This window comes from Coccidioides posadasii, chromosome 4 (genome assembly GCF_018416015.2).
Source record: "Coccidioides posadasii str. Silveira chromosome 4, complete sequence".
Classification (NCBI taxonomy): domain Eukaryota; kingdom Fungi; phylum Ascomycota; class Eurotiomycetes; order Onygenales; family Onygenaceae; genus Coccidioides; species Coccidioides posadasii.
The window spans coordinates 76,788-101,029 of NC_089410.1; the positions used below are offsets into that span (position 1 = coordinate 76,788).

Consider the following 24,242-nt stretch of genomic DNA (forward strand, 5'->3'; position numbering starts at 1 on the left):
TGTAGGTTTCTTGATAACAACATTACTTTATTATCAGATACATACACCTTGTCTTTGTGTTTTTGATTATAGAACTGTGCTTGATCTTCTTTTGCTTTTGTTAAATATTCTACCAAACTATTTCTTAATATAGAGATCATTCTCAGTCTTCATTATATTATTATTATTATTATTCATTATCATCTTATGCAGTCAGTGACTATAAAGACTACCTAGCAGCTGATCTGTTAGAATTTAATTAATGTACATTGTAAAACCTGAGAAAAGAGAAAAATCAAAGTATTTCAAGGCAATATGAGATGTTCTTTCTCCACAAAAGTCAAGTAACAGATAGTATATAAAATTAATTTCAAAGAAAAACAAAAGTTCTTGTAGTAGTGTAATACAAATTAAGAAAACAAAGTTAACATATTTAAGAAAGCCACTGTCTAGTAGCTATTCCAGTATATTTTAGAAATAAAACCTAGCTATTTTAGGCCTAATTTAGTTTCAAAAATAAAATTTAAAGATAGTTGAGAAATATCAAGTTCTTGTTGAATTTTTCTTCTTTCAGTTTGATAAGCTGAGCAATTTAATAATAGATGCTTTGGATTTTCAACACAATTACAGAAAGAGCATAGATTAAAAAAGTAGTCAGATAATCTTATTAAATAAGATCTGAAATATCCATAACCAAGCTCCAATTAGCAAATAGTTGAACATATTTCCTTAGATATAGAAGGAGTAGATGCTTTTCATCTGGATTTACTTTAAATTGAGAGTAGTAGTTTGTAAACTTTTCTCTATTAAAAAGATCTTCATACCACTTTATCATTGCTTATTCTTTGATTTGTCTCTTAATATAAATAAGAGATATATATCTCTCTGAACAAACTTGATTTAATTCTGTAGCTCTCTTTACTGCTAGATCAGCTTCTTTATTTTTATATATATTTACATGTGCAGGAACCCAATAAATATGTATATTAATTTGCTGATTTTTTATATACTTAGCAGTTTTTCCTATAGATTGAAGATAATATAAGCCAGAATTGAGATCTTGCCCCTTCTAGTAAGGGATTTGCACCTTAAGCTGCTATATACAATGTCTATAACAACTGACTGCTGCATCTGTTCTGTCAGGCCCCCTAGCAGGTTCTGCTTTTCTAGCTAAGGGCTGCTGCCTATCTGAAATCTCCCAAGCCCCAGGCTTCCAGCTACCAATCTCAGCATCCCAGCATTTTAATTGGCTGTTGCAGTCTTGCCTCTGGGGGCCCAGTCACCCTCTGGAACTAACCACCTATTCTATAATCTACAGCTCTTATCTCCATGCCATATCTAAGACTTAGCCCTAAGTTATCACTAAGCAGGAGCCTAGAACCTACATATATAGTTCTAGAGGGTCAAGGTAGGCCCAGAGTGCTCTGTCTAGCTAGTTCCCCCTGTTAGCCACTAATCAAGCATGCAGCTAGTGGCCAAGCATGCCCCTCCATCTTGCACACAGTAGGGCAGTGAGGGTTCTAGTGAGTTGAGTAGTTTTTAAAGCTATTCCCCGGTTAAAGATAGCCTCCAGGGGCCTCTGGCTTTTAGTTGAGAATAGAGCTGAAACTATCTGAATTTTATTGCCTTCTTTAGCGGGCAAAAAAGCATTAATGGCACCTGTGGTGGGATTTAAACCCCTACTCCTGGAGAAGGGTAGCCTGAGCCAGATGCTGCTCTTGCCATTGAGCCACCCGCGCCGGGCGAGATAAAACTTTAATAATAGCTTTAAAAAAATTAGACTGCTAGAGATATTAAAGAAAGACAGATTAAACAGAAGAATACTTATAAAAAAACTTATAAGTAATAAAAGACTGAAAAAATTAAACATGCTAGATAAAGAGAGATACAACATATTACTTATAAGAAGAAGAAGACTTTATAACTAGCAGAAAAGAAAAAACAGATAGTTAAATATATTACTAAATATTAGCAGTCAGAGCTTTAAGTATCAGGTTTAAAATACTATTAGAAGAACTTCTCTACTAAAAAATCTTATTACAGAGAGTCTATACAATTTTTTTAAAAAAGAAAGTAAGAGCTTTACAAGTCTTTATAGCAAGATATTAGACTTTCTAGTCAAGATATTTACTGTTGACATTTTTTTGAATTCTTTTCTATCTAATTATGATTTTTATTCTGAGCTACAACACTTTTATCAGCTTGTAGAACTTTAATAAAGATAAGATACTTTAAGATATAACAGAAGTTTGGAAGAAATTCTTTTTTATTAAAATTATATATATTTTTCAGTATAATATTATACTGACTGATTTTCTTGCTTAATTAAATACAGCAGTGCAAGCACTTAACAAGTTAGTTAAATTTAATAACTATACTTGCAAAAAAGTAAAAAAAGCATTGAAGTATAAGACTATAGAAGTACTAAAAGTAGTAGTAATTATCTGCTATCTATTTATTCTTGTCAAGTGACTTGAGATAAACAGATTTAATCTTGTTCTTGTGATGCTCACAAAACTATATTACTTAGTTAATTTCTATATTCTCTTCTGTCATCCCTTGCATGATATTTTAAAAAATTTAAGATGTAAAAGCAAGACTGTAATTACAAAGCTTGTTTATATATTCTAGAAGCTTATTCTTTTGTATATTAGTAAGCTTCTTTTTATATCTAGAGATTACTTTATAATGATTAACTTGTAAATCTTGATATCACTAGTGCAGAGTCTCTTGACTAACTGAATATTTTTTTGCAATCACACTGTAATTTAGAGTTTCTTGTGATTCAAGATCTTTAATTGCAAGCTTAATTGCTTTGTTGTTGACCATGCTATTGCATATTAAAGTTGAGTGTTGAAGAAATTTGATGGTGTGAAAATTTGGCTCATTGAGTGGTTTGGCTTGTTGAGTGGTGAGCCACCTTGACTAAGTTGACTGTCTACTTGGTTGGTTTAGCTATGGGTTTATCACCGCGGCCAGCATGCAGGCTGCTGATGCCTCTCTTTTTTGCTATAAGGTCCTCGCACGCCGCTTTGGCTGATCTGAGCCTTGACAGACTTAATAAATAGCAGTCATTTTGTTCACGCCTCCTTAGCTCGACTAGTTATTTAACCAACAACCCTGGTGAGCTTTCCTAGGCACAATGGTGTTATGTATTCAATGATATATGAACAAAAAGGAAGATATAGGGCATATGTATGTATGAACTGTACATGCTACATATCTAAGCACGTCAGCTGCCTGGGAGAGTCCATAGCAATGAGCAAAAATATAGGGAATGCAAGTACTGAGTATATCTCGCCGACTTGTGGCCAATGGCTGAAGCACCACAGACATTGATAAAGGCGATCGATGTCAATTCCCTCGCAAAACCGCTATTTTTGGGCATTATTGGGACGATATCCTCTCTCGCTCATCTGACTCTCCATGTATATGACCACGGGACGGGGCCGGATCGACTCCCTGCTAACCACATGCTTCCCATCTTTCCACATGGTTATACAATCAGTCTTAGATGTGCTCAGTATGAACTCCGGCGTGCGTGATTGCGTTAGATTTCATGAGGATGCAGCGGTCGGAAAGATAGCCCCCGCGATACATTCGCTGTATATTTCAAAGGTCCTGTTGGAATGACATGAGCCACATTAGTTATTGGTTCCGGTGTCATTCACTGATGCAATAGCACTCCGCAGACGATCTCTCAGTCTTGTAACACGCTCCATATTAACACCCCCCCCCCTCTTCTTCTTGAGGTTGATGGTCTCGGTCGCTAGGCCACCTCCTACTTGTCATGCAAGAAACCGCCTCGTGTTCTCATTTTCAGCTGCCATGGTTTTATATTATCAAGGAAGTGGAATCTTTGTCGCTGGGAATTAAATCGTCTGCGGAAGTAGGTATCATGCTCGCGAAGGAAAGACACAGCAACTATCATTATCAGTTGTCTTCCAGCCCGCTGATGTTCTCGGTTGGAAATTCCGCTGAAAAGCATTGTGAAAGATGACCTGGCCGATTGTCTCTTCTCACCTCTTGCCCCTCTGCTCTTTTGACAACCTCGAGTGGAGAGAAATTAACTAGCCGTGCGACCACATTTTTCACTGTATGTGGTACAACGCGCGCGAATACGATCCAAACTGTGTTTGCTTTTTCCGTTCTTCGACAACTTGTTACTCCGTACCTAGTTGATTGTTCGGAAACATCAACATGGGGAGTGCCCCTCGGATTCCCTGCGGGTACTCGATCATACCCGTGTGGGATATCGTTGCGTTTCAGTTGTTGGAACTTCCAAAGGCTGCGTATTTCGTACATTATACAGAGTCTTTCCCTCGCGTTGGGCTCTGAGGACAACGCCTTTGTTGAGAACAAGCTTCAGCTCTCTTTTGCGTAGCCGGGTAAGGAGGCTGCATCGATGAGGACGGGAAAGATGATCACCCCAATCATACTCATTATTTTACTCATCAGCATCCCTTGTAAGTCAGAGCCACAGAATCTTTGCTACTTTTTCACACTGCTGTCTGCTTTGACATCTAAGAATGATTCTTTCTCCAACTCACATGTTGCAGGATTAAACGCGTGGCGGTCCCAAGACTTCATTTTGCTGATAGTCCCTTTGATTCCCTCCACATCTTAATACAGATATGTGGTGCTATCCCGCGCGTTGAGTCGGCCAATTATAGCGTTGATGCTTCCTTTGGAGTCTTTGGTGAGAACTGTAAGATTAGTGTAGGCTGTTGTGTGTGGCCTCTGGGATCATAACAACATGAAACTGTCTTTGTATACATATTAGGGAGAGTGAGGAAGTAGATCCAGCATTAACTGGATGATAATGGAAGGGTTGCAGTCCATAGATGGCTGGATAACGCCTTGTTTGTATGGGACAGAGAATACTGCAAAACCTCACATTCTCAACTATAACTTCCCTTAAGATCTCTTGCATGTTTAACTATGCATGCACCACACAGACATGTTGAAGGTGTCCCACAAAAAAAAAAAAATGGAAAAGCTTTCTTGGACATTGGATGATATATACATCCATGAACTATATGCCATATCGTAGCAGGCGCACAAGACTTTGTACCCTTGAATTATAATCAGCACTCAAGGCTCTTCAGTAAATAAACGAGCAGCTAGAGCTCAAAGATGATACGGGCATAGGAATTCAGCCGACCGAGCTTGCTGAAAAAGCTTCACATCTTCCAATCATTGGAAGAGCAACGGACCACTCCTGGGAACTCCAAACCACAAAGCCTATTGCTTGCCCAACCCGGTCATGGATTCGTTTTTGGGGTGGGGGAGGATGTGATTAATGGCCGAAGAGTCCCGGAGAGTCGGTTCCCAGATTTTTGGGGGCTGGTTAACCATCCCCAGGTCGCTACCACGAGCTTTGAAGTGCAGACTTGACGCATCCAAACCTTGGACGATAAGTACACTTGGAGGGTTAAACTAAGGATCGGAGAATGAAGTGTTGGTCTGATGGCGGAAGTCATTCCCTTAATCTCATTCGCATTTTGACAATCTGCCTCACGCTAACAATTAGCGGTAGCAATATGTATCTTCACGTCAATGTCAAACCCGAGATAAAGTTTGATTTTTTGACATAGGTTTTGAAGACAGAGGAAAAGGCAAGGAAGATGTGGTGTTGGCTTCTGGAATTATACCACCACTAGGCCTCATGTGATTTAGAGCCTAGGCACTGGGGTGAGCTCTATCCTGTCGCTCGTAGAGAGTGAATTCTCATAAAAGGGATGGTTACGGATCTGGTGATGAGGTGCCTAGGGACCCGCGAACATGATGAACAGGGAGGATTCAAAATTCGTCCTTCGCACCCAAGTAATTTCGACAAGGTTAGCTCAGGAGGGGAGGCTGTCGCATCCACTTATGCCAGATTGATTGGAGACAAGGGGAATTTAAGACGGAATGCCGCTGTAGGCCGGGAATGTATCTGATTGGATCATCTTTGTTGGTAATGATGGACTCTTGACTGTCGGACGGAGGGTCCCAAATATATCAGCCTTGCTGTTATACGATGACACTGAGAGAGTTGTCGCTTATAACAACTGTACTCTTGTCCTACCAATGTCTAACGGTAATCTTTAAGAGACGATAGCATCGAGCATGGCATACACGTTCACTGTCGCACGCATGTCCATTATAGGCTATATCGTCGGCACCTTGGTCTATCGTTTATATTTTTCTCCATTGTCGAAAATCCCTGGGTCAAAGCTCGCTGCGGCAACGTTATGGTACGAGTTCTATTATGACGTTATTTTAGGCGGCCAGTATACGTTCAAAATAAAGGAGCTGCATCAAAAGCATGGTTCGAACCACGTTCATTGGGGACACGGCATGTTGAGCTTCAACGTCCGGACTGATAGCAGTGTAGGGCCTATAATTCAAATTAGTCCGTACGAGGTGCATATCGATGACCCGGAATATTATCATACGCTGTATTCACACCGTTGTCCGCGGGATAAATGTGATTATCATGTTAAACCATTCAACCTCCCAAAATCGTCGTTCGGAACTGAAAGCGCTCGAGTGCACCGTCTCCGACGAGGTGCGATGAACCCTTTTTTTTCACGAGGATTTGTGTTGAAACATGAATCACTGGTCCAGGACTTGGTTCAAAAGTTTTGTCGTCGAGTTGAAGAGTTTGCGCGAGACGAGGAAATTGTCCCTCTCTCTCTTGGATTCACATGCCTCACCAGACGTGATCACATCATTTGTAGTGAACCGGTCGTATCGATATTTAGAGGCATCGGATTGGCATCCACATTGGGGACAGACATTGAAAGACGCCTCAAAGCTTTCAGTGATAACGAAACAGGTGGCGTGGACACTGCCAATCCCCAAATGCTTTCCCCAGTCGTGGGCCAAAGCACTGAATCCAGGGCTCGCCCTCTTCTTTGACCTGACCCAACGGACACATCGGCGCATTTTGGAAGTTCTGAAGGAACGAGAGCAGGAGAGGGGGGTGAGTGGCCCCGGAAGAAGGAAGACGCTGATAGATCAACTGCTGGACTCTAAATTGCCACAAGAAGAAAAGTCCATGGAGAGGCTTGCCGCGGAGATTCGCTCAGCAATTGGGGCGGGGACGGAGACAACGTCCAACAGCATGACGTATCACCTCCTCGCCAACCCGCAAAAGCTTCAGAGGCTTAGGGATGAGCTGCTCAAGTTGGGTCCCGGACGGGAGGCGAATCTTTGCGAGCTCGAGCAACTGCCGTACCTGGTACGTAGTGCATGATGCGGGAATCCCAAGAAGGGTTTCTCTGCTGACAATTGTGAGTAGTCATCGTGTATCCTTGAAGGGTTGCGGTGCGTATCTGCAGCGCGGCGAGGGAAGCATCTGAGGAGAAGATGTGCTGAGATTACCTCCCCAGGTTATCCTACGGCATTAGTACCCGCCTCCAACGCAAATCAGACCACACAGAGATCGTATACAAAGCATATAGAATTTCTCCCGGGGTATGTATTTGGTCATGTGGAGACTGAGGCAATTTGCTGCAGCACTGACAATGTGGCCACGAGCTAGACTGCTGTTGGGATGACTTCGGTCCTCCAACATCACGATGAAGCCATATTCCCAGATTCCTATGGCTACGTCCCAGAACGTTGGCTAAATACGGAGGAACGGAAACGGTTGGAGAAGTATCTGGTGACGTTTAGCAAGGGACCACAGAGGTGCATCGGGATGAAGTGAGTTTTCTTTTCCCTCCAAGCAGGATCCGGGACCCCCTCCCTCTTGAGGATGAGCAGAGGTGTTCACGGATGATGGCTGTGGTGATTAGTCTTGCCCTGGCAGAGCTCTACCTCACGGTTACAAACATATTCCGGAAATTCAATCTTGAATTGCACAACACAGGCCGCGACATCGATATCCGATATGATTTATTCATTCCACGACCCAAAAACTTAAAGACAGCTGGTGTACAGGTGCGAGTCAAAGGCCTTGACAATTAATCGCACGATCGGGTTGGTATTCGAGAAACGATTGAGGAGCTCCTCCCTATTAAGAGTGCGTGTCTGTAATCCGAGCTTCGAAGCCATTAGTTTTGCATGGTCATAGCATAGGTAGATATCGGCTTTCTTATCGCTAAAGGCCTTTCCTAACTGCTCCAGGATGCGAATAAGCTCCAATTCCGAACGTATCTTAGTACTCTTAATCTTTTGTAGGAGCTGCTGTTCAAATCCATTGCAACGGCAAGTACCACAGCGTACTGCCATGACAGACTCTTCGCGCTCATGCCGAGGCATCTCTTCATCGCTTTCGGGAGGAATAACAGACTCGTCACCATCGCCTAGACCTTGGAGGGTTTGGTGTGCCGACATGGCTGCAATTCTCTCACTGCGGCGTTTCGGAGCTTCTGATTACAGACACGCACTCTTAATAGAGAGGAGCTCCTCAATCGTTTGGCTCACATCTATAAGAATCGCCGAAATATTGGCTCAGTCGAGACTGATGACAGTACTTACCTTTGGTTCCGTTTGGCAAATTGACCAGCTAGAGCTGAAGATGCCCAGAGGTCTCCCATTCTTTCTGAAGATTAACAGTAGTAAACTTGTGTGAGGGAACAACTTTAGGCCTGCCTGAGAATTGCTTGCTGCGATAACTAACCAACTAAACTTAAGTTAATTAGTTGACTAGTTAATTATTAACAAACTAACTGGTACAGAGTAGTTAACTAGACAACCCTACTGAAGTAGTTAAATGAGCAGTTTTTTTTTTTGAGAATCATCTTGTGATGAACAAGGAACCACCACAATCTGGTGCTAGTCAAGGTCAGCCATATTGGAAATTGTTGCCTCAGACATAACTAACTAGTTAGTTAAATACCGCAGCTGGCTTTTGCACCAAGAACTAGTTAACTAGTTAACCATTCCAGTCAGAGTGCTTTGTGTACTGTGGAAACATGTTTGCTCCTTTGTTCCATAGCTCCCCGCTGGGATCAGCTGCTATTGTTTCAATGTTTTGCCCTTATATATTTCCCAAACCACTCGTCCGGTTTAGAACTTTCCGTCAGCCGTGATATCAGGCAGGTGGCAAGTTTAGTTGATGCGAGCAGCCGGCCCTGTTCAATAGCAATTTTACCATGCTAGACTCATGGCATCAGTTCTTATTCTCTATTCAGTCTATGACGGTGATCTTGTTGCCCATCCTCTCTTTCCTCTCCGGTTGGGGGATTCTTACTCTGCCTTCCAGCTATGCGAAGCGACTTCTTCCTCCAGTTCTTCTGGGCGCCTTTATCGCATTCCGTCGCCAGAATGAATTCTCTTCCAATCGTCTCCTGAACGAACTGTTTGGTAGGCTGATGATGCTGTGGATGATGTATATGCCCTTCCTTGTGTACATCAAGGGATACGATGGCGAGTCCCACCGATTATTTGGCAGCCAGCATAAGCATGCTCTTTCTTCGTGGCCCAGCCTCGCAAAATCCTCAGCCAGACGAGCGCTATGGCGAAGCGCAATCAGCGTGCTAAGCGATATCTTCTTCACTTTCAATGCAAGAAAAGCGTGTGCTCTCAAGATGCTATTCAATGGGCGAGGAATAAACACCGCATGGCAGGTCCACGCATTGCCGTCTCCTCGATCATCGATGACGCTCTCGCCAGCTTCCCACATCAATCCGTGCCTGCCTTTGACAGTGCGCTGGCAGTTTGTTTCCCGTCGCTCGATAGCGCTTTTGACAAAACTTATCATATGGCTCATTTGGTCCCACTATTCGCCTTACCTAGTTCTTGCGCGAGAATCCGACTATCTCCCTGAGAAGCAAATACTTTTGCGACGATTGCTGTTGAACACATCTTCAAGATTACTGGGAACGCCAAATCCGTACTTCCTCCACCCAGTCACCATCCATGAGATCAAGATGCGGATATGGATCGTGGCTGACAACAATATCCAGAGTATTGTTATCCTGAAGGGGTTTCATGACATTTGCGCCCTGTTATTTGTTGGGCTAGGTTTTGATGTGCCTGATGAGTGGCCGCCGTTTTTCGGTAGCATTCAGCACGCGTTCACAGTGCGCGGTTACTGGTCAGGGTTCTGGCATTTACTAATGCACCGAGGCCTAAGTGCGTATGCTACCCTGGTCCTTCACCACGTCCTTCGTATCCGCAGACGGTCACTGTTCTCGCGGCTTGTTCACGGGCTCCTTGTATTTCTCATATCAGGCTTCTGCCACGCGGTCATGCACAACTACACGATGCCGGGTTGCAACAAGATGCCAGTAATCATTTTCTACGCCCTGCAGCCAGTTGCACTGACGATTGAGGCCGTCGTGCAGATCATCTGGAAAACATGGAGATCAAGGCATCTTGACAGTTTCCCCAAAACTAAGTCCGAGGGTGTTATGCTCCACTCTATTGGATACTTGTGGGTGATTTTATGGTTCACATGGTCGGAGCCGAAGTCCATTCTTGCGGTCAATTTTGAGCTCTCTCAGCGCTGGGCGCGGGGGAACTAGTGAGGGTTACCGGTGTCTACATCGACGGCAAGGAAAAATAGGAAAAAAAAAATAAAATAAAATAAAAAGTAATTGCTTATTCCAAAAAATCAATCACATTTATAAATTTCACTGTACTCGTAGGATTCAGCCGTGAATGGGTAGCACACAATGCTTGAATCTCAGAGGCCGGCTCTCTCAATCAGTCTACACGCAAGCTTCACTTGCGATGAGACTTCGTCAAGCTGCGACGGAAGGTTACTACCGTGGCATTTTAGGAGAAACAGGGGACTGCAACTTACATGGTCTTTAGCAAATATATTAAAGTGGTGACCGGGGATGTCCATGACTGTAGATATCATATCATATCCGTACTCCTCCCATCCCAATCTGGGCATCTCTCGACACACATCTACCCTTGAGACTGCATTACAACCCTCGGGACTGGAGATAGGAACATACTCATTGCACCGTAGGAGAACGGTTGGGGGTACGGTGGGCAAGATGTCGCGCCACGGCACATCCATCTCCGTTACGGAGCAGGAATTCCCGTATTGCGCAGGCATCCGGGACGACAGAGTTGCTTCCATAGCTTTTCGGCGGCCGATGAGATCCTGGTCACCACATCCTTTCCAGACCGGGGGAATCCAGTCGGAAGACATCGCGACCGCCATTTTCATGCAGTTCGAGACCAACTCACGGGTTTCAGGCCTTGTATGCTCGTCATATTCAACTTGATGAGGAGCAACGTTTGCACTTTGGATAGCCGCATTCAGCGGGTTTATGCTGTCTATCATCACAATTCCAAGAACCTGGATATCGGAAGTTCTTGCGAGTATGCTGGCAACCTCCAACGAAATCATGCCGCCAAGCGACCAGCCTGGATTTGGGAAGGGCGGGGTGTCAGTGCATTCAGGGGACGAAGGCAGAGAGAGCAGATCCGTTCACCTCCAAGAATAATAGGCCCCGATGGTAGCACGGACCGTATCAAGCCCGCATATATTCGGCCCATCTCAGGCAGTCCACCCTCCCATGGTTCACCAGAATAAAATCTCGGGTTCTGTATCGCATATACCGTACGGTCTAAAGATTCAAGGTAGAAGTAAGACACCGTCGTGCCTCCCCCATCGTGGATGAGCACAAGTGGCGTAGCCGACTCGAAGCCATCCGGCGCTGACTGAACTAGAAAAAGCGAGTCGTCCATCATCTACAGCGAGCGCGGCCACAACCGGAAACCACCAAGTGACGTCGCGACCGGTGATGCAGTTGATGTGAGCCAGGGATTGTAACATGCACAATGCGGCGAGAACGAGCAACGAATCGTGAGCTGCTCAACCTTGGGCTCGCAACAAGGTGGGAGAGAAATGTTAAACAAGTAGTTAAGCTGGGATGCACGTCCTGTCTCTCACTGCCTCATCCCACCGAGTTCCAGCCCCACGTCCAAGCTTAGTTAACTTTACTAACTAGTTAGTTAAAGTAACTATGGGGGTTTCGAACTCTATGTCGCCTTTTCTCAACAGCAGGCATTTAGTGAAAATGACCAAGTTTGTGTACATCTAGGAGTGCAGAACAGGCATGAGTGGGATTAGTGACCTCCTTCACTGGGATTCTAGGCGTACTTACATTACTTACTTAAGCATTGTATTCTGTAAACATGCTACTATAATCATGATCGTGCATTTTTTGTGATGAGAGCTCAAAAATCCTTTGATTGCAACGGGCTCTGTCTTAGTCCTGCTTTGCCTTTTGGACCCTCAGCACACAGGCTTTCAACAGCCCATGATAACCAGCTGAAGAGGGTGTGATTCTCACTTTGGTAGTTATGGATATCTCCACTAAAGGTGGAGTGTCGAAGGCGCACACCATTGAGCGTTTAAACCACCAATGGACATCATTCAGAATTGGACAGAGACGGGAGGGGGGGGCGTTGGATTGGGTTAGAGTTAAGTATCCAGTCGCTTGGCCAGGCACAGAGGTAGATTTCAATGCGAAGATCCTTGATGTGCTAGCTAGCACTATCTTGGGAACTAGGTCAGAGATTGAAAAAGACTCGGGATTCCGAGCAGATCTTATTTTTGCCGCTTAAATTTCTGATATGCTTCCGAGGCGTATAGCTTCAAGTTATCCTTCAACTATCGAATTTACCATGTTACTGATTGATGTTCCGATATTTCCGCGTACCGGCCGGAATGGTCTACGTTTACTATCATGTAAATATTTACGTGAAGGACCACTTGGGAATGGAAGAGAGAAAGAAGAGCTGGTGAAAGCGGTTCTCAAGCAAGGCTTTGGAGAATAGTTCTTATCAGTAGTTATTGCAGTGTAAGGCTAACAAGATATCAGAACGTTCCTCTCATCAAGTTCACAGACCGGCACACACATATGCACTGAATCAGGATTTAAGAAAACATCGTAAGTAATCCATCAGCCAGATTGTATATCTGTGTTGAGGATGCTAAATCACTTTTGCCTCGATACTGTATCCGAGGCCATATCTTGCTTTCCAGGTTTTTGTCCATACACAACGTATCTTTGATTCTCTATCAGTACGCAAAACAACAAACGTCAAAAGGAAGCTTCTCCACATACATTGGCCAGTACGCGTGAATTCGAGGATTCTGAATGTCTTTGCGACACTGTGCAAGCAACACTTCCAAATCCGCCGTCGACATCCCCAGTACTTGGACACATAATCGGGCGGAAGCCGCATACAAGCCATCCAAGGTGTTGACCATGTTCCACTCCCCGAGCTCTTTGTAGTGCGGATCCTTTGGCCATCGATTCTGTGGCCACTTGTATGGAATCTCAACCACGTTCACAAAACCTGTTCGTTTCATCATGTCTTTATATTCAGCGGCAAGCCCACCGTCTCTTCCCAGTTTCTTTAGGGCTTTCACAAGATAGTTGTTCAGCTGCTCATAAGGCGTATTCTCCATGGTACCGTCATCGGACCTGACTGGGAATGCGAAGTCCTGCATCTCAAACCAACCACCAGGTTCAAGGGCGTCATACGCTTGCTGGAAGAGCTGGGGAAAGGAGGGTGAGGAGCCAGCAAGCATTCTTCCGTGAATAAAGTCAAACTTGTGAGGAAATGTCCAAGGAAGGTCAAAATCGTCGATTTCGAACTTGCAGTTAGGCGGGACAAACGAAGGTTGAATGGCGCTGAGGTCCGTACCTAGGACTTTAGCGGTGGGATACTCATCTGCAAAATCGATGGCCCATAACCCGGTACCGGTTCCCAAGTCCAATACACTGTGGACCTGACGTGGTACCGGCGAGTGAAAGAGCTTGCGGTTCATCGTCTTGAGGAATATTTCGTGCTGCATGTCCAGCCTCTCCTGTTCACTTTCATCCTCCGGCATAAAGTAACTGCCGTCTCTGTACTTGTGATACCCACGTCCGTTTTCCATAACACTCTGATAGAAGCTGGACCGCAGACTCTCTGAATACACTGAAGAACCAGCATCTCCCAATGCAGAGTCGGAATCGGAAAGGTCTGGCTCAATATGGCCCTCATTCTCATGTGCTGCCATGACAAGCGTTGCTTAACGACAACGGGGAAAAGAACTCGAGCACCCAGTTCCTTTGCTTTGCGGAGCTTTTGATACCAATGAGCCTTTTCTGCGGTGTAGACAACAGAAAAATGAGCATGGAGAATAGCGAGGTGTTTCGGAACTCAACGACAAGGTCCTGATTTAAAGCATTTTCAATTCAACGGATCATTGAACCTTGAACCAATCAAAACGTCCACAAGCATGGGTTATCAGGACCGGCAAGGCTAAAGGTTTGCTGGCAGCATCCTTTCCGAAATGGCGACATGACCGTTGTCTTCCCGTCCAAGCGGGATGCGACCTTATGCATACTAGCGCATGCGGAACGGCACGACCATAAGTTATATGCAGCCCGCCATGCCAAGTCAGACTCCGGATAGATGTTAAGAAACTTGCTGTCTATCGTCGTCTAGAACGCACGCTACGAGGCGCCGGTGGGGTAACATAGGTCGGTACGGGATTGATTTAACAGACTCGAACCCCCGGCCCGTACCCGTCGCATCAGAGCCCTGTCTTTCACAACCTCCCTTGCAACATATGGTCTGCCTTCCTTTTTCCTCCCAAAATGTCTTACGTGGTCGACACTCTTACATACGGCGGCCTGATCTGGGCTGCTTACCTCGCTGGCTTGGTGATATATCGCCTGTATTTTCATCCTCTCGCAAAATTCCCGGGGCCTAGGTACGCTGCCCTGAGCCGATGGCATGAAATATATTACGACGTCTACCTGGGAGGGAAATTTATATTCCATATTGAAGATTTACACAAGAAATATGGTGTGTTGATACATTTTGTACCAGACTAGTCGGCAGGCTGATACAAACTGACAATATAGGTCCGATTGTTCGAATTGCACCTGATGAGCTACACGTTATCGACTCGGACTTCTTTGATACTATCTTTACCAAAGCTGGAAGAGTGGACAAATATGAATGGTTATCAAACCGCTTTGGCAATGCTACTTCCACCCTGACAACAGCCCCAGATAGCCTCCATAAGCTGAGGCGAGGAGCCCTGAACCCTTTCTTCTCGAGAAAGCGGATTATTAATCTTCAAGAGCTTGTTCGAGAAAAGATCGCGATTCTGGTCGGCAAAATCAATGAATACAAAGAATCAGGGGCTCCAATGACTATCAGCAGAGGATACATGGCTCTCGTCGAAGATATTATCATGCAGTACTGCTTTGCTCGGGATTACAATCACCTTGAAACTCCTAATTGGAAACCTATCTTCCACGATCCTTTAATGGCCATCAGCATGAGCGGGAATGCGGCCCTTCACTTTCCCTTGGTGCCCAAGATAATGGAATGCCTACCTCAGTCTTGGGTCGTTAAGCTCAACCCCTTATACGTTCCCATTTTCCGGCTTCAAAATGTCAGTCACTCATACTGTCCAGTCCTCTGAACCTGTTGACTTCAGCTCACTGCCGAGTGACAGGACTTGAGCCAGCAAATCCATAATTTGAAAGAAGATAAAGTCGATGCCAAAGATGGCCGCGCGACCGTGTTTTTTGAGTTAATCCATGGCGACCTCCCCGCAAGCGAAAAGGAAGATCGCCGTGTGCGAGACGAAGCACAGCTAATTATAGGCGCTGGCCTTGTCACGACCTCATGGGCGCTTAGCGTCGGCACTTTTTTCCTTCTGAGCAATCCTGAAGCGCTTGCCAAGTTGCGACGCGAGCTGGGAGAGGCTATCAGGGAGGACAATTACTCTAAAACACTCCTTCAGTGGGCTGAACTAGAAAAGTTGCCTTATTTGACTGCTGTGATAAAGGAATCTATTCGACTCTCCTATGGCACATCGTCACGTAACGTCCGCCTCTCCCCCAACTCCCTAAAATACAAGGATTGGGTGATCCCAGCACGCACACCTGTCTCCATGACAATTCCCTTCCTGAACCATGACGAGGAGATATTTCCCGACTCCCACGCCTTCAACCCTGAGAGGTGGCTGAATTCGCCGAAAACAAGCAACGGATCAAACCTGGATCGATATTTTGTCGGATTTGGGAAAGGAACAAGATCGTGTTTAGGCAGCAAGTGAGTTTGGACCTCGACTTTTACCCCCTAAAGAGTAATATACACTTGCAATCATTGGCTAGGGCTAATTGTGTCCTGGAGTTTGGCGTGGTGCGAACTCTACCTGATCTTTGCCACCATATTCCGATATTTCGACTTCGAGCTCTACAAAACCGATAAGAGCGATGTAGAATTAGTGCACGATTATTTTTTACCGTTCCCGAAGCTCGACACAAAAGGCATTAGGGTTCGCGTGAAGCAGTAAAAACAGCTGGCAGCCGCTTGATTGGCTCCCAATTGATATGGAAGTTGTTCAAGTACTCGCGGTCTTACGTCGGCGGTTCGATGGAAGCATAGGGGTTATTGCAGCTCCGCCTGCATATAAATATAAATCTCCAATACTCCATACATCCTCGTGCATGCATAAGCCGTCCTTCTTTGCTCCTTCAGAGGACGTTGTTGTAACTTGGCGAAAAAGGATCTCCTAACTTAGAGCCGGCCCCACAACCCGGCGCCATACAAGCTCTATTGACATGTGGAGTCCGGGATTCATGAATGGTGCTTGTGGGTAGCAGAGCGCTTGATCACAAACCAGAGCAGTGATTCTCTCGTATCTCTCTGGTCCCTTGCGACTGAGTGAGCTATTTTCGTGACCATCTCTGAAAGGTAGACAATATAGTCAGCCCTTCCAATAATACATCCACATATAATCAGACCCGGCGCTATTCAAAACCATAAACCTGTTTGTAAAGTGGGGCACCAAAGTCAGAATCGCAAATGGATAGTCTCTGTTTGCTCTCAGTCATCTTCTCAAGGGTGTCGTTCCAGTTCCTGAAATATATGCCTGGCGCTCTGGTAACGGTTGCTCAAGACATTGTGATCTGGGACCGGCTATTCATGATTGGCCACTCTGAATGTACAGAGCTGCCTGTCAATCACCTGCCTTAGTTGATTTTAGATCCGCTAGTTTCGAACTTCGCTTGCAAATTATTATTGGTTCAAGTGGCCATGGAGACTCAAGTTAACGCTGGATGTTGACCAACGAGCTCGGTTGGGCTAAATGTCGGAGTTCGACCAGCATCGCAAATACAATGGGCAAGGGCGGAGTGAGGCCCTGCATGCTACGGGGCGCTCCTGACGTTATGCGATCTATTACTGGGGAATGCCGATGGGATGTAGGTTGTTCTTCTCTGACCGGACCCTACCTTTCTCGGCGTCTAGAGTACAAGATATTCCGCAAGTTTAGCGCTTTCCTTTGCTCATGCGGGGGGCTTCCCATCTGAAGCACCGAGCTCAAAGCACGAGCATTATAAATAAGGTAGGTTTTGCCGTCCAATGTAGAGTTGCTTGAGGTTCTTCTATACCCGCTTCTATCCCCAAAGCCTTGCAATCACAAAATTATTACCTCTCTGAAAGTTCCTCCTTAAAAAGGCTGATACTGCGAACCTGAATAGCTATTGAGCTCGTCTCTCTTTCTATTACGCGAACAAGTATGTTCTTCCCGCAGAAAAGTGCTTCGTACCTGGTTAATCAATACCAGGATGCAGAAAGCACTTAAAAGTGCTGTCGGCAAGGCTGTCGAAGGACAAGCCTGGAGAAAATTCACGAACCCAACCGCTGGGGGGGGAACAGCCTTGCCGAAGGGTCAAGCGGAGCAAGAACGGCTCGGGGTCAGATGGGACTATGATGGGGAGGTTACAGAAGGAGATGAGGTTTACCATAAGTTCCAGATGCAACCGAACGCTGGAAAGTCCCGTCTTCTATCAAAAGATGGAGAGAAAGTCATGGTGGAACCCACGCTGTGATGGCTAATGCCCCGGTTAAAAAGGATGGGTCGAAGGAAGATGTTGAGAAGGGGTTAAACGAAGCCGCAGCCTCACTCCAGAACTGAAGGGTTCCTCATTTGAAACTATGGTTAGGCATCAGGCTTGTAGGGACAATGATAATACATGCAACAAACTATTTTTGGTTGTCTTTGCGGAGGTCATAATCACAGCAGGTCAACGGCATACCGTAAGCGGTTAGTTAGTTACGGTAACTTACGTCCGCAGTCATTAACTACCTAAGACACTTCCCTGAGCATCAAGAGCCATAGGTGCTTATAAAAAGCCTTGCTTGCCCACTCTCTCCCACTGCCTCTTCGCTTCATCCAGCCATGGCTAAGCGTTTACGTGGCACAATATTCTCTAGTATTTTTCAGTTATGCCCAGCCCTCCACGAACCAAGCTTAGCACCCACACGTGCTCTTTCGGCAGTCCAAAAGATGCCCGAACCTTGTGACTTGTTCGAGTACACGACCGGACGATGGATGTATGTTGCGGGCTAGGGACTCCTTCCTATTAAACTGCTCAACTGATGTCCAAATTCAGCTATAATGACGCGTTGAGACATCGCGAGAGGAGACGTGCTTTCAACGTCTCTGAATTGAAGCGCCTTGCTGCCCTAGCGGTTCAGCAGAAGGAAGACGACGTCACTGGCTTCGAGAAGCTTGCCGAAGGAGGATTCAACCGAAGTTTTAAGATCACCATGCGAAATGGCTTCCAATTTGTTGCGCGAATCCCTTACCCTGTCACCGAACCAAAATTCCTAGTGGTCGCAAGTGAAGTCGCAACGATAGATTTTCTCCGTTCCCATGGCATTCCAGTTCCTAAGATTTTTGGTTACTCTGCCGTTGCAGATAACTCTGCAGGTACAGAATACATCTTCATGGAACTTGTCCAAGGACAAAATCTAGGTGATATCTGGTTTACTTTGTCTGAACAGGAGAGGATAACGCTGGTCACAAAGCTCGTGGAGCTAGAGTCTCGTCTATTTGGTCTACGGTTTCCAGCAAGTGGAAGTCTCTATTACTACGATGACCTGCCAGCCCATGACTACCCAGTCACTGTTCCAAGCCCCAGCTCGACCCGCCGCTTCTGTATCGGCCCCGATACTTCGCTTGGTTTATGGTTCGGGAAAAGACTCAACTTATCCGTTGAGCGCGGGCCATGTAAGTATCCTTCGGATTGAAATATCCAAATGCAGAAGACGTTGGCGGTTAACTCTGGGAAGACCGGGATTCTTTGGCAGTTCTCACCGCCGGGGCCACAAAAGAGATTGCATATCTCAAAAGATTTGGACGACCTCTTCAGCCATTTCAGCGACTTCGCAGAGAGATGTACAATTACCAGGCCCAATCCCACCTCGAACATATTGTGAATCTGGAGAAATACCTTCAAATTGCGCCTCACCTCATACCGCGGGATTGTCCTGCCCTTCATCGTCCGGTCTTACGACATCCTGATCTTCAACCCAACAACATATTTGTTTCCAGTGACCTAGAAATCAAAGGGTTAATCGATTGGCAGCATAGTACGGTTCTCCCATTATTTCTGCAATGCGGCATCCCACAAAGTCTCCAGAATTATGGTGACGAGATCTCGGAATCACTACAAACCCCTACTTTACCAAGGAATTTCGATGAATTAGAGGAGATACAACGGTTCCAACATGCGGAAATTTTCCGCAAGCGTCAACTGCACTATCTCTATGTCAAATTGACTGCGGATAAGAACCCTGAGCACTATGATGCCTTGACCTATCATTTCAGCGCCTTAAGGCGGCGGATTTTTCACCATGCCAGTGACCCTTGGGAGGGTGATAATATGACCTTGAAAGCGGATTTAGTTACACTGTCGAGAAATTGGGGAGGAGCAAACCGTGATGCGAGAACACCTTGCCCAATCTTCTTTTCAGGCGACGAGTCGAGCGAATGTCTGCGACTGGCACGTGAACAATCCGACGCTGATGAACAATTTCAGGCTTGCCAAGAAGCAATTGGAGTTGCAAATGAGGGATGGGTGCCCGTTGCATACTACGACGAAGCAAAGGGACGCGAGAGAAAATTAAAAGCGGACGCTCTTGATGCTGCTGAAACAAAGGAGGAGAGAGCTAGAATTGAAGAAAATTGGATTTTCGATGACTTTTGTGAGGAGGATTACATCAAATAATCAGGCTGCGCGCCCAACGGGTATGGTCTGCGCCCAGTGGGCTCCGCCAGCCAAACTGTCATTCTTCCTACTCTCCCTTGAGCTGGGACTCGTGAGAAGGGAAACGAAAAGTGGAGGGCAGGTCCAGGATCGACAACTGCATCTGAATGCTAGCAGAGAAGGTTTTTGAATTCAGCTTGTCTTCAGCTCGTGCCGATCCTATCTTCTGCAGACTTGTCTCAATTTCGCAAAGGCAATCCTTGACCGTCCGTTGCTTGCGCGGCAATTTCCTAGGAGATCGACGCGGCCGGAACAAAATATCTTATCACCAGTTCAAAGACATTGTTGACATGGAAATTGTCATGCCAGATGCAAGACGCTACTATGGCCTCGTCCTAGGGCAGTAGGGAATCAGTCAGTTTAAGGTAGTTAGCTCTCGGTCGCAAAAAGCTTAGCTTACCGGGACGGTTGGTAAGTCCCGGAATAGTGAATTCCAATCGGTGATTGCGGCATTGCTCTCTGTTTCTGATAGACCTCTCACACTCCAGTAGCCCGTTCGTAATCCTTTACTATATCCCAGGGGCCTCGGCGGAAGTCCAACTTTGCAGGCCAGCTGAGGGATCCAGGTACCGCAAGGCGACTGACCCGGGTTGTTGGTGGTGAACATGTGAGAAATCTTGGATGTATATACTCCCCGAAGCCCTGTTGACTCTTAATAATCTATTTTCATCCCAAGTTTCAGACCTCTGCGCCGAGAGCCAAGCCACAATGACTCAACCCTTGGCCGCCTGCTGATTTCGCGGCAATTTCCTTGGAAATCAACATGATAGAAGTGGAGTATCCTATCAGCAGCCCCTTGGGCGAGCGCCCAAGCCACAGGCACGTGCAGCAATTTCAAGAGATATCAAGTCCAAGAAAACACCCTTATCACCCCTCGCCCAGGCATATATCTAGGAAAGGCAAGGTTTCCTAAATTACCCCTCTGTGGAGATAACAGTCCAATTACCAAGAGACAAGAAGGGTCAAGTTTACTATAAGACTATACTAGGGTACACTGAACTTGCACGCATGGAAGAGGCTATTAGATGTTATCACTAGATACAGTCACTAGAATAATCTCGCAAGGCAAGTTGTTTGAAGTCAAATTACAAGCCCATGTGAAGCTGAAGCACAACTACAACCCTGAATTCCCCCAGCTCAGTCCACAGCAAATTACTGGTATCTGCATTGATTCTGCATGCGAGTTGCTGGAGTTGCTATCAGATCAACCTGATGCTCGCTGGCTTGTCCAAATCAACCCCCTGGTGGTGCGTGCTACATTAACTCATGCAGGTAGGTCACTGCTTTGCTAATAGAAATGAAACCTCACTTGTCAGCATGACACAGCTGGTGTGCGAAGCACCAGATGATGAGTTTGGAAGCATGCAAGCCAAAGGATTAAGTGGTAATTTAAATCATTGGTGGATAAGATAATAAGACCGCTTGCCACATGTTATTAGTTCATACATGACAGGAGATAACTAAAAAAACCAGTGTTTTTGAAAAGCATCAACCTGCTTTCTTGTTGAGAGTTGTACACCAGTAAACCTGTATCGCGCCTCAGCTTCTCCCTGGATACTGCTTCAAGAATACCTCATCACCTCTGACCAAGGTCAAGCCTTGTCCCATCTCTTATCTTTTCTTTGGACCAGTGAGAATGCCAACTCCAGGCAAGGCCTGAAATATACTCAAACAACTCTTGGTGTGACTGGGTAAAACCAATATGTTTCAAGCAGCTTTTTTCAGATATAAATTCTACTAATATCTTTTCTGCAAGCATTCTTGTCTGTCAGTGTCAGATTCTCTTGACTCTTGCTAGTGCAGATTCTCTTGCTAGCAGAAGATGGTTTAGTGGAATTACCTATTTGCAGATCTTCTTTACTGTTGTAATTCACACTGGCATAGAGATAATAGTATGACAGCTGCACAAGAGATCTCTTGGAAGTTTCTGTCATCATCAATCTGATCAATCAATAAACTAAGACAACTACAGTAATAGAAGATTACTGATTAGTGTAAAGTTGAATCTTTATTCTTCTCAGGCCAAGTTCTCAATGCCATGCTGTGCTAAGAATCTCAGGTCAAGCCTTGTTGGATTATAAAGTTCAACCTTGATAATCTCAGTATCCACTACCAGATTGAGATCCATATATCTCTTACTTGGGTTATTAGTCAGCAACTCAGCTACCTGAGTTTGTATGCTTTTCCCATACAAAGTTGTTAGTCATATGACTAAAGATTGTTATTTACTTAGACATAGAGATCATTCTTAGATAGAAGAGTCAAACCAATATGAATATATTTTATTGTCTCTCTACTAGATCATATCTAGTTTGACAAGCTCTCTAATAACATGCCATGTAAGAGATTTCTATACTATTCTCTCTTTGGCCTAGCATTTACTTTTTCTTTTGGTTTACTGTCACATATAAATATTGTGTATGTATTGTACAAACACTTATCTACCATCTTTCTTTTTTCTTCTTCAAGTAATATATTTGTATATATTGAATCTTAGCTAGTAACCTTAGCTTGGCCTATAATATTATATATTATTTTTTTCTTTCACTTTATAAAATAGATGCTTATGAACTGAAGAATAAGAAGAAACAGAATTATAAGAGATAGTACTAAAAAAGCCTATCTTGCATTTACATCTCAAAATATTGTAGTGGAGATTCTGGTACTATATTAGAACCAAGGTTGTTTAGATGCTACTTTTTTTCTCCCTCTTCTCTTGCTACTTCTTCCTTTTTCCCCTCCCTTCTCTTCTCTGAAGCTACTATTTTTGAGCTATATAAACTGTCTAAACTCTTACATCTTACCTAATACCTTCATATATTTCCACATCTTTACTATTATTGTGTTTTCAGTTTTTGGTGACTGGGAACCTCCCTGGGTCCTTTGGGGTCTTAATGGTATCAAAGAACTCAAAAAGGACAACAACAGATTGAAGATAGTGATCAATAATCCAATGGTGCTCCAGTAAGTGGGCAGTCTTGCACTGATAACAAAGGGTTTCCATACAGGTATATTAGAGTCAGGGCAAGGTTATTATGCCTCCTCAAGAGTAGCAGAATCAGGTATAATTATACAGTATCACAAGACTTCTGTAGTATGGAAAGTAACCAAGATATGAAAGTATCTGATTCAAAGGTATCTGTAAGATAGATAAGAAGATTAATTACAATAGACAAGTTCATCAGATCTCTGGTGATGACTGTTCTTATATACATGATGCTCTCTGGTGATAGTTCTGCTAAGCTGTTCTATTTATTCTATCACAGTATGCTTGCTATGTCCTCTGATCAGTTCTATCATGCTCAATGCAATTGGTCAGCTTATCAGTCCTATTATTAATCATGTGTTACAAATATAGACCTAGACCAACCAAGCATCAGACAATATCAGATGTTCAGGAGTATTCACATTACCCCAACTCTGAACATATAAGAATCACACAATTCACATGGATCATGGGAACCCCAGCATTCAGTCTTCAAGTAAGAGAATCTCTATGTTTTACACACAACTCCTTCTTATTAGTTACAGGCATTGTATCTACTTAGCTCTTTTATATCTTTAATTCTGGAAAAATCTATATAATCTACAACCAGTTCTTCTAATATTCTGAACACTCCAACATATAATTGTCTAAGTTGATACAATATTACCAAGATCCACAAGACAAACCACAACAACACCCTATATTGCAGACTCAACAGAGATAAACACCAACATAAAGAAGATGAACATTAATAAAGATACTGGTAGCAGTAGAGCTATTACCAGCAAGACACCAGCAAACAATACAGACAACAGAGATACATCTCTCAATACATTAAATGAAATCCAAAGAGAGAAGATCTTTGAAGAAAAGAAGACACATCTGTAAAAGAATCTAGCAGATATACATAAACAAAACAAGATGCACAGACTGCAGAAGCAGATAGAATACAAACAGAGAATAGTAAATAATAATTTCTCTTTAAAGTTTCTCTTACACACAAGACTGATAGAGAAGTCAGATGATTTTAATAATATAAAGCTTTCAAAAACATCTTACTATTATAGCAAATCACTTGGCAAGTGCAAATTATGGTTAGCTTCAATAAGACAGCAGTTTCACCTGAGGAAATTATTATAAAAGACACCAGATATGATCAGAATTGATTGGGCATCCAGCCATTTTTATGACAAACCCCAGATGCATTGGCAGATGTTAGAAATGGAGAAAGAATAACT

General features: G+C 44.4%; 8 protein-coding genes across 9 annotated transcripts; 5 read left to right on the plus strand and 3 right to left on the minus strand.

The window, feature by feature from the left end:
- Window positions 1-6,090: 6,090 nt before the first annotated feature.
- On the plus strand, window positions 6,091-7,678 carry D8B26_007017 (uncharacterized protein; the record flags this gene model as incomplete). Its single annotated transcript, XM_066125377.1, has 5 exons — window positions 6,091-6,532; window positions 6,684-7,207; window positions 7,268-7,293; window positions 7,359-7,443; window positions 7,511-7,678. The coding sequence occupies 5 exons, from the start codon at window positions 6,091-6,093 to the stop codon at window positions 7,676-7,678; spliced, it is 1,245 nt and encodes a 414-aa protein (XP_065981459.1).
- Window positions 7,679-7,890: 212 nt separating this feature from the next.
- Window positions 7,891-8,307, minus strand: D8B26_007018 (uncharacterized protein; the record flags this gene model as incomplete). Its single annotated transcript, XM_003071897.2, has 1 exon — window positions 7,891-8,307. The coding sequence occupies one exon, from the start codon at window positions 8,305-8,307 to the stop codon at window positions 7,891-7,893; it is 417 nt and encodes a 138-aa protein (XP_003071943.2).
- Window positions 8,308-9,068: 761 nt separating this feature from the next.
- On the plus strand, window positions 9,069-10,442 carry D8B26_007019 (uncharacterized protein; the record flags this gene model as incomplete). The annotated part of the gene is made up of 1 exon (XM_066125378.1): window positions 9,069-10,442. One exon carries the CDS (start codon window positions 9,069-9,071, stop codon window positions 10,440-10,442), a length of 1,374 nt encoding a protein of 457 aa, XP_065981460.1.
- Window positions 10,443-10,603: 161 nt separating this feature from the next.
- On the minus strand, window positions 10,604-11,946 carry D8B26_007020 (uncharacterized protein; the record flags this gene model as incomplete). Its single annotated transcript, XM_003071896.2, has 3 exons — window positions 11,370-11,946; window positions 10,724-11,301; window positions 10,604-10,666 (listed from the first exon to the last, which is right to left on the minus strand). The coding sequence occupies exons 1-3, from the start codon at window positions 11,626-11,628 to the stop codon at window positions 10,604-10,606; spliced, it is 900 nt and encodes a 299-aa protein (XP_003071942.2). The 5' UTR covers window positions 11,629-11,946.
- Window positions 11,947-12,881: 935 nt separating this feature from the next.
- D8B26_007021 (uncharacterized protein) lies at window positions 12,882-14,093 on the minus strand (the record flags this gene model as incomplete). Its single annotated transcript, XM_003071895.2, has 2 exons — window positions 13,011-14,093; window positions 12,882-12,951 (listed from the first exon to the last, which is right to left on the minus strand). Exons 1-2 carry the CDS (start codon window positions 13,952-13,954, stop codon window positions 12,882-12,884), a joined length of 1,014 nt encoding a protein of 337 aa, XP_003071941.1. The 5' UTR covers window positions 13,955-14,093.
- A 310-nt stretch (window positions 14,094-14,403) lies between these two features.
- Window positions 14,404-16,388, plus strand: D8B26_007022 (uncharacterized protein). The gene is made up of 4 exons (XM_003071894.2): window positions 14,404-14,748; window positions 14,808-15,346; window positions 15,410-16,011; window positions 16,093-16,388. Exons 1-4 carry the CDS (start codon window positions 14,538-14,540, stop codon window positions 16,253-16,255), a joined length of 1,515 nt encoding a protein of 504 aa, XP_003071940.2. The 5' UTR covers window positions 14,404-14,537; the 3' UTR covers window positions 16,256-16,388.
- A 1,143-nt stretch (window positions 16,389-17,531) lies between these two features.
- On the plus strand, window positions 17,532-17,945 carry D8B26_007023 (uncharacterized protein; the record flags this gene model as incomplete). The annotated part of the gene is made up of 1 exon (XM_066125379.1): window positions 17,532-17,945. The coding sequence occupies one exon, from the start codon at window positions 17,532-17,534 to the stop codon at window positions 17,793-17,795; it is 264 nt and encodes an 87-aa protein (XP_065981461.1). The 3' UTR covers window positions 17,796-17,945.
- Window positions 17,946-18,150: 205 nt separating this feature from the next.
- On the plus strand, window positions 18,151-20,692 carry AIM9_7 (Phosphotransferase enzyme). Of its 2 annotated transcripts, XM_066125380.1 has the most exons (3): window positions 18,151-18,300; window positions 18,360-18,979; window positions 19,042-20,692. In XM_066125380.1, the coding sequence occupies exons 1-3, from the start codon at window positions 18,254-18,256 to the stop codon at window positions 19,977-19,979; spliced, it is 1,605 nt and encodes a 534-aa protein (XP_065981462.1). In that variant the 5' UTR covers window positions 18,151-18,253; the 3' UTR covers window positions 19,980-20,692. The 2 variants fall into 2 exon arrangements, with proteins under 2 accessions (XP_065981462.1, XP_065981463.1); XM_066125381.1 differs by having other exon boundaries at window positions 18,151-18,979; window positions 19,042-20,687.
- Window positions 20,693-24,242: the final 3,550 nt, after the last annotated feature.

Bases quoted from the DNA above. Each gene is read 5' to 3' on its own strand.
- AIM9_7 (XM_066125380.1), top strand. From the start codon at position 18,254: ATGCCCGAACCTTGTGACTTGTTCGAGTACACGACCGGACGATGGAT. The intron at 18,301-18,359 runs GTATGTTGCGGG...GTCCAAATTCAG, and splicing joins TACACGACCGGACGATGGAT to CTATAATGACGCGTTGAGAC. The intron at 18,980-19,041 runs GTAAGTATCCTT...AACTCTGGGAAG, and splicing joins ATCCGTTGAGCGCGGGCCAT to ACCGGGATTCTTTGGCAGTT.
- D8B26_007022 (XM_003071894.2), top strand. From the start codon at position 14,538: ATGTCTTACGTGGTCGACACTCTTACATACGGCGGCCTGATCTGGGCT. The intron at 14,749-14,807 runs GTGTGTTGATAC...CTGACAATATAG, and splicing joins AGATTTACACAAGAAATATG to GTCCGATTGTTCGAATTGCA. The intron at 15,347-15,409 runs GTCAGTCACTCA...GCCGAGTGACAG, and splicing joins CCATTTTCCGGCTTCAAAAT to GACTTGAGCCAGCAAATCCA.